Source organism: Anneissia japonica, unplaced genomic scaffold (genome assembly GCF_011630105.1).
Source record: "Anneissia japonica isolate Jap-2015-1 unplaced genomic scaffold, ASM1163010v1 scaffold640_len1575945_cov177, whole genome shotgun sequence".
Lineage (NCBI taxonomy): Eukaryota > Metazoa > Echinodermata > Crinoidea > Comatulida > Comatulidae > Anneissia > Anneissia japonica.
The window spans coordinates 494,105-502,735 of record NW_022684376.1 but is presented as its reverse complement, the minus strand read 5'-3'; the positions used below and the strand labels follow the sequence as shown (position 1 = coordinate 502,735).

The 8,631-nt window shown below is 34.8% G+C and overlaps 1 protein-coding gene across 1 annotated transcript; it reads left to right on the top strand.

Moving 5' to 3' along the window:
- Positions 1–234: 234 nt before the first annotated feature.
- On the top strand, positions 235–5,505 carry LOC117105478 (complement C1q tumor necrosis factor-related protein 3-like). The gene is made up of 2 exons (XM_033246642.1): positions 235–1,389; positions 2,555–5,505. Exons 1-2 carry the CDS (start codon positions 1,376–1,378, stop codon positions 3,360–3,362), a joined length of 822 nt encoding a protein of 273 aa, XP_033102533.1. The 5' UTR covers positions 235–1,375; the 3' UTR covers positions 3,363–5,505.
- The last annotated feature ends 3,126 nt before the right edge of the window (positions 5,506–8,631 follow it).

Here is an 8,631-nt window from a genome sequence, read left to right as displayed (position 1 = left end):
CTTGAAATGTTGGTGCTGATGGGGGAGCGACGGTAAAGGTGGGAGGGAGGGGGCTCGATGATCAGTTGAAGGTGCTAATTTGCAAATAAGGTGATTTTAGGTGAATTTTTTCTACTTTCAAATGATTTTTGGAGGAGACTGGGGGAGGAGTAATTTTTGGAGGGGCGTGTCACCCCCCCCCCCCACCTAGATACGCCACTGGTAATTCCAACGCTAACTCATTTTGGTCCTTAATCAAATCTATTTTCTCTTTTGATAATACTATGTTAGACTTCACATTATTACCCCCAGTCATTAGATCAAGCACTAGGAACACGTACTGAGCTCTCTGGGGGAGAATTCCATAACGATTATGATAATACTTAGTTTCAAGCATTTTCCACTCAGCTCTCGAATTTCTGATTGACAGCACTCTGCTACCTTCTCTTTGCACATCTCTGTTGTAACACAATATGTGTTCTGTCAACATCGTATGTTTCAACTCACCTCCTAAAAATATTTTAAAATGAGCGACCAAGGATAACAATCCAATGCTTGAAATGATTACTTTAATAGTTGACTTTTTTTTAAATAAAAGAAATAATTTAATAAAGGAAGACAATAATATAATGTTTAGTAGAAAATTGTATATTGACATCAATGCACGTTACTTAACATTTCTTTGATGAAAATTTTATTAGCTAGTTGGTTTTTTTTTTCAAATAAATTGATATTTTAGGATCACAACATCTTCTTGTTGAAGAAAACAAGTTGTTATGTTAAACAAGTTGTTATGTTTAGTTTGTTTTCTGACGTTTGTCGTAGAATATATATGTTACAAACTTGTTGTTATTCATAATTTCCGAAAAATCTCAAATAGTGATTTGTAGATACAATGATGACATTTTATTTCCAAAAAGCGACTTACTATCAGAGCAAAATACAACACAAAAAAAAACAAAAACAAAAACAAAAACAAAAAACAAAAAACAAACAAACAAAAAACAAACAAAAAACAAACAAAAAAAACAAACAAAAAACAAGTATGATAGCATACCGTATCTCAAGATGCACTTACTACTGAAAATTTTGGAAAAAGGATAATATATGGGCATCAGGGAAAACTTTATCTAAAGGTGGATAGCCATTGTTAAGCTGCACTTGCAAAGAATAGCGAGTAAGCCTAAATACAGTGACACAAGAAAAAATCTTCTGTGACAGTTCGTTGGAATAAAAATACTCACAGTTTTTCCAATTTCTTAAAATAGATGAACTATCTCAACAATTTATCTTACATATATTGACCAATAGCAAGCATTGAAAACGGTGACGTCATATAACAGTTTCACTCAGTTCGGATCAGTGAGTGACAATTGCAGTATCTTCCAAGAAGTCTATGCTGAATTTGAGGTAAGCTTTTATAAATAATAACCAATATAAATTGACATTTCTTATGAAACGTGGTTGATTTTGCACATTATTATCCAACATCGAAAGCTGATTTTACTTTAATATACAACCGAACCGGAATTTAGTCATGGGACATATCCTAAATTGATATTTTAGCATCACAATATCTTCTTGTTGAAGAAAACAAGTTGTTATGTTAAAAGAAGTTGTTATGTTTAGTTTGTTTTCTGACGTTTGTCGTAGAATATATATGTTACAAACTTGTTGTTATTCATAATTTCCGAAAAATCTCAAATAGTGATTTGTAGATACAATGATGACATTTTATTTACAAAAAGCGACTTACTATGAGAGCAAAATACAACACACACACACACACACAAAAAACAAAAAACAAAAAAACAAAAACAAAAAAACAAACAAAAAACAAGTATGATAGCATATCTCAAGATGCACTTACTTGATGTTGCACATCATTATCCAACATCGAAAGCTGATTTTACTTTAATATACAACCGAACCGGAATTTAGTCATGGGATATATCCTACTATATGAAGGATAGACAGCATATCTTGTCCTAATAACTATTCTATGCGATTTACATACAATAGGTTGAAAAAGAGCATAGATGCACGTGATAAGTCAGTTGCGGATTGAAGGGGGCCTAGACGATCAGCAACCCCTCCCCCCACCCCCACCCCCCGTCGGAGGCATTTTATTACACAATGATTTTTCATAGGACTTTATTCGTTGAAAAGCTACAACGTAGCCTACGATGTTCCATCATGTCCTTATTAAACAATATTAAACACTGTATATGTACCATTGATGATTTATATTATATTTATTCAACGGTGTTAACGGCTAACTTCCTTCAATATCATATATGTATGTATGTATTTATACGAATACAAGATTAATAATAATACATACCATCTGAGACTCGTCTAGAATCGTCTTGATCCTACCCATTACAATGGCCTGTCGCTGAGCTTAGATGAAGCGATGCACCTGCTGTGTCATCTCACAGTTTATAAACGTGCACAAGATTCGTAATTTCAAAAATGGGATATTTTTTAAATTCTCTTTAAAACATGTCTAAATTCAGTGGAAATTTTGAGAGTAATGATTACTAAATAATAAATAAATTATTTTCTCTTTCAGAATAAGAATGAATCATTATTTGACATCTCGTTCATTTTTGGTAGGCTTGATCAGCGTACTAATTTCTCTACCAATAAACCTGGCTACAACAACCGCAACAAGTGAACAAGAAACTGCACCTTATTCTTGCAATATGTGCTGTCACGGGCCATCTGGGCAACCTGGTATCTCAGGAGTCCCCGGAACACCTGGAGGGTTAGGTCCACCTGGAGCACCTGGTAGTAAAGGTGACAGAGGTATCAGAGGTGCTAGAGGACAAAAGGGAGAACCTGGAAATGAGGGTCTAAAAGGTGACAAAGGAAGCGAAGGATTTCCGGGTAAACAAGGTCCACTTGGACCAACAGGACCGCTGGGGGCTAAAGGAAACAACGGATCACAGGGAGAAAAGGGCGAGCCAGGATTGAAGGCCTCACAATCCCGTAAATCTGCGTTTACTGCGTTGCGCACAACTCATGTACAAACTACAGAATGGGTCATATCATTCACATCGATGGAGATTAATATCGGAAATGACTTTGACAAAAATACCGGAAAGTTCACATGTAGGATTTCTGGCGTGTATTTCTTCATGTTCAGTTTCATGTCGTTCGCTCCCCCACAACCATATGTAAAATTGAAGTTAAACGGTCGTGTTATCACAACTGCTCATCGTAATGAGCCTAATCCGAACGATCAGATAGGATCTGGCGCAACCGTTCAACTGAATGTCGGTGATCAAGTTTGGTTGACGAACGAAAAAAGAAGACTTTATGGTAATTCCAACCATCCTTTCACTTTCACTGGGTTCATGATATACGATATGGACTAGTGCTCACCGCTCACCCTGACGCCTGTATAGGCCTGTTGGCCTGTCAGACTTGTACTAAAGATTAATGTTTGTAGTCGAGTATAATTTTATAAAATCTGTTACATGTAACCAAATGTTAAATATATACAAGAACATTATTATACCAATGTTGCATTCGTATTTTGAAGCAACCGTTTTATCATAAAGCGCTTAACTTAAAATAATAAAATAAAAAAGCATACATTAAAACATAATTGTTTTAATTATTAAAAATACAGGCCTATATAGATTTTAAATCTGTGTGAAGTTTTAATCTATTGGCCTATTATAGAACCATACTCTTGAAAATATAGCTTACAGTTTTTTTTCTCCTTACACTTTTAAAGCCTACCGTATATTTTATGAGAAAATATATAAATTGTGCATGTATTTTCGGCCAAAATTTAAAGTCATATAACCTGTTTTGCATTAATTATAACTGAAATGACTATGACATTTGTCAACCGCTTTTTTGGTTAAAAATCTAAATTAAATTTTGCTTGAATAATAAAAATAGACAACTCAACATTTTGTGTTGTGAGCGACTGTAAAGTTTGTTAGTAATTTACTGCTCATTGTCGTAAAACCACCCACATTCGAGCCTTGAACCTTCTGATCTTATGCAGACGGACGCCTTAACCAACTGAGGCATTGAAGCTTTGTTGGAAATTCAAATTCGATTAAAGAAACTAATTCCTCGCACTTGTACATGCGTATAGTTGGACAGCACTAGTTCTATATGAGACTCTATAGGTCTCCGTGGTCTAATTGGTATGACACTCACCTTGATAGCGAGAGGTTGCCGGTTGGAATCCCCCCCAGATACCTTTTAATACAACTGAATAAAGGAACTTTTCGTTGAATGGCTATGCTTGATAAGATTATAACATCAATATTATTGATGATAATAAAATAATAATAAATAACAATAATAATAATAGGCCTACTGTTATAATGATTATTAATATCGAATAACATTAGTAAAATAAAAAGTCTGTCATGAAATTCACTTTGGATAATATACACATATGAACTTAATCAAGTCTCACTGATATTATGCTCAGGGTTTATCATTTTATAGGATAGACCTATTTGTCAGTGGACTTCACAAGACAACTCCTTCTATTTTCCTCGTGAAACAAGTTTGCCTTTAAATAGGCTCATTAACTTCAACGCCCTCTAGAGTTAGAAACGCTCAATGTATTAATTGAGTCAAGGAGTAATCCAATATATAGACTGGGTTCCAATCCCTAATTTTGTCTTAATCAGTGAAACTATTAAAAATATATTTATTTTGGTACTAATGGCGTTCCATATTACTTATTTACATGGCGTTCCATATTATACCTTTTCTGGGATTAATTCGCATCCAAAATCAACATTTATTTATTTATTTGTGACACTTCACCTTTGTATCGGTGGCACTTACAATCAGTGGTGCGGTCTTACAAAATATACAACAGAAAAAGGAGAGGATAATCAAAACATTAACAGGCAAAACTTAACTAAACTGAACTTAAAACTTAATATTAAGTAATTTAAAATACTAAAAATTCATAAAGAAATATACCAAAGCTCCAATGGAATAGTTTGAACAAAATAAGCAAAATTAAATCAAGAAAAAGTACTTCATGCAGATGAATAAATCTTAAGCCTACCCAAGTACAAAAAAAATTAATTAATTTTAAAAAAACAACCTAACAAGTTTCTCAACATCCGCCCTCCCGCGAGCGGGGTAAAATTTGACCATTTGACTGAGTGGAGAAAATACAGGAAACAGACGAACCAGCATTACCTGAGCATTACTACTGTATAGCGCCGCCGTGCGGACGGGGTAAAATTGCTCCTCGTGTACCCACAATGCATTTCGAACGGATGTTCCACTATATTGGGAAGCTGCTCTATCTTACTATTTATTATCTTTGCTAATATCAGGGAACAGTAATTCACTGTTCCTTGCTAATACTAGGAAACATCAATAAATTAGAGACTTGTGGCAAGTCTATCCGATATAATATTATATGACTGCACCCTGCACATTATTTGCATCTGCAAAATGGGTGACCAAACATAACAAACTATTGTTTGAAATGATTAATTAAATTACATTGCAATGTGTAGTACGTTAATAACGAAATTAATAAAATTATAAAGAAATAATTCATTTAATAAAAAATATCATGGTATTATTAAACAATATGGAAATTTTATATAGTGAATCTTTTCAAATTATTAAATTTTTTAGGAACATAATATCTAAATTGTGTCTGTAAGTTTGTTGAAGGAACATATGTGTTGTTTGTATTTGGTTTGTGAAGCTTGTTGTAGTAGGTTACAAGTCTTGTTGGTTTTACATGTTATTAATTATCACAACAATTTCAAATTATTATTAAACATATTCATCCGATTTGTAGATACAATGAATACAATTTTATTTTTAAAAAGCGACTTACTATCAAAGCAAAATACAACAACAAAAAAATAACGAAACAGAAACTGATATCAAATCTCGAGGTGCACTTGGTCCTGAAAATGTAAGAAAAGGGATAACTTGGGCAACAAGAAAGAAAGTATTTATAGGTGGATAGACATTGTATTCAGGGGTGGCGCCAGTGGGGAGGCGGGTACCAGGGCCCCTCCCTCCCCCTCCCTCGTCGGGGAGAAAAACCACAATTCATTGGGGAGAAAAAAATATTAAATGTATTTGCTACAAATTAGTAGACTCTAAAATCGATTAAATAAGCCTTTGAACCCTTAAATTTTCATAATTTGGGGGATTTGTCTCATGGACCACTTTCGAAAGATTTTGAGAGGCGCCCGGCCACGCCCACTTGGTTCTTCCCTGGGACATCGGAATCCCCTGTCGGGAAAATCCTCCTGATTGTATTTCAGCAACACTTTAGTGAGTAAGCCCAAATACCCTGATGCAAGGAGAAAGTTCTGTGACAGTCCGTTGGAATAAAAATTACTCAAAGTTGAATTAGTTGTTTCAAGTTCTAAAAATAGATGAACTATCTTAGCAACATATCCTATATTTATTGACCAATAGCAAATATTGGAGACGGTGACGTCATATAACAGTTTTCCTCAGTTCGAATCCGTTAGTTACGATTGCTGTATTTGCCAAGACGGCTTGCAGAAGTTGAGGTAAGCTTTTATAAAAATTAACTAATATAAATTTAGATTTCGTATGAAACGTGGATGATTTTGCACATCATTATGTTGTACCAACATCAAAAGACGATTCTTACTTTAAAAGTTAAAAAGGTTAAAGTTACATTTACATCTGTCAAACAACCGTGACAGATTTAAATCATAGTATGGTTATGCTGCGTAGCACTGAAAATATATAAATATAAACAAATTGGTAAATGATAGTGCTCAAACTTAAAAGCTATAGAGGTCAGTGGCGAATCCAGATACCGGTACTGTATTCGAAATTGAGGGGGCCCAGGGGTTATTTTCACAGATGGAGAGTGTACACCATCTCAGCCCCATTATGGTTTGGGCTGAGACAAGAAAATGTATGATGATGGCAATTCTACATGGCAGGAAATAGTACTCTCGACCTAAATCTTATTAATATTTTCCATTTTTTATTTCATAATTTTGAAAAATTTAGGGGGCCCGGGCCGGCTCCTCTCCCCCTTTGAATCTGCAACTGAAATTATCAGTTAACTTGAGGCCAAGTTGATGTGTTTCACGACCTCATAGACCATAGACCTAAAAAAGGAAACTATATTCAAATTTAAGTATGAAAGTGTACGGTACTTTCCGGCCATCTAGAAGTGCCCTAATCATAAATTTTCTTACCTCAGCCCCAACCATGGTGGGGCTGAGGTGGGTGGTTCCTCAGTCAGTGAAAGTCCCTCCCTGGGTACCGTAACCTCTTATTCCTGGATCCATCACTATTAATTTATTATAATTATTGTTGGGCCTACTTATATTATTTATGATGTGTCTAATGCAATTTTCACTTTATCCTCCAAAACAGTCCTTAAAACCTTCAGAGTACGCTACTTCACAAGAGGTTCGTCCCCCTGGACCCCGCCGGAGTCCTACGTACCTCGCATAACGGCTCCCCACCCCCACCCCTTTAAAAATCCTGGCTACGTCCCTGAGTACTGTGTGTTCTAACTAGTCTCTCATGCGATTTACATACAATAGGTTGTAAAAGGGCATAGAATACGCACGTGATAAATTGAAAGGTTTTGTCAGTTTTTCTCATTATTTCAACTAGCTGATTAAGGTTAAACTTTGCTTGTTGGGTTTCATCCAAACAAAATGGATCATTACTCAGTAAATAAATGTCATTCTACAAAAATTGAATATTGCACTTATGATATCATAAATCACGATACTTAGAAAAATAAGGGCCACATGTTATTTTGCTTCCTAAATTATACAACTATATCAGCTTCGAGTTTATAAAATTCGCGCCAAGAATCCACTTGAGCCAGTTCGAATAATAATTTTAAAAAAACAGTACGCGATTGGAGGGAGAGAGGAACAAGTTTGGTGAAACAGCCAGCAATAGCGAAATGCTTGTAACCCTTACAAAACAGCGGGAGAAGGTGATAAAAACAGTACGAGTCCGATTAATGTTTGTTTTTTCACAGCTCGAGAAATAAGTTTCAAAAATAATCCACTTAGGCCCCTATTAGGAAAACAGACTGGTAAATCATTTTAACAAATGGTATTTATAAAAAAAAATTAAAATGAATCTTTGTAATGTATTCTGCCATTTTTTTTTTTTTTGCACATCTTCTTAGGCTTTGATATCAATCTGTCAGATTAGCATTATTAAAGCTCTGTCCACACTATCAAATTTTATGTGACAAAACATGTAATTTGCCCATATTTGGTAATTATATTACGTCATCATACCCATAATATGGCCACATCACACGAACGTCTCACATAAAATTATATAAGGTGGACTGAGCTATGTTCAACAGAAAAATAAATGTTTCTTTTTTTAATTGCGATTATACAAGTCTCTCTCCAATTAAGACTTTTTAATACGGGACCACAGAATGGTGTTCTTTAATTCGAAGTGGTTTATAATTGGAGGGGTCTTTAATTGTTAAAGGGAGAGACCTGTAGTACTTTTCATGAGCCTCCAAAATTTGATGAGTCCGGGGATGAGAAACTAGCGATCAATTGGTTTAGCAAAACTTTTTGTACCAGTATGGATCGTATGCTTTTCTTCACGTTGAAAAGTATAATTTAAACATCTAAAATACTGTGC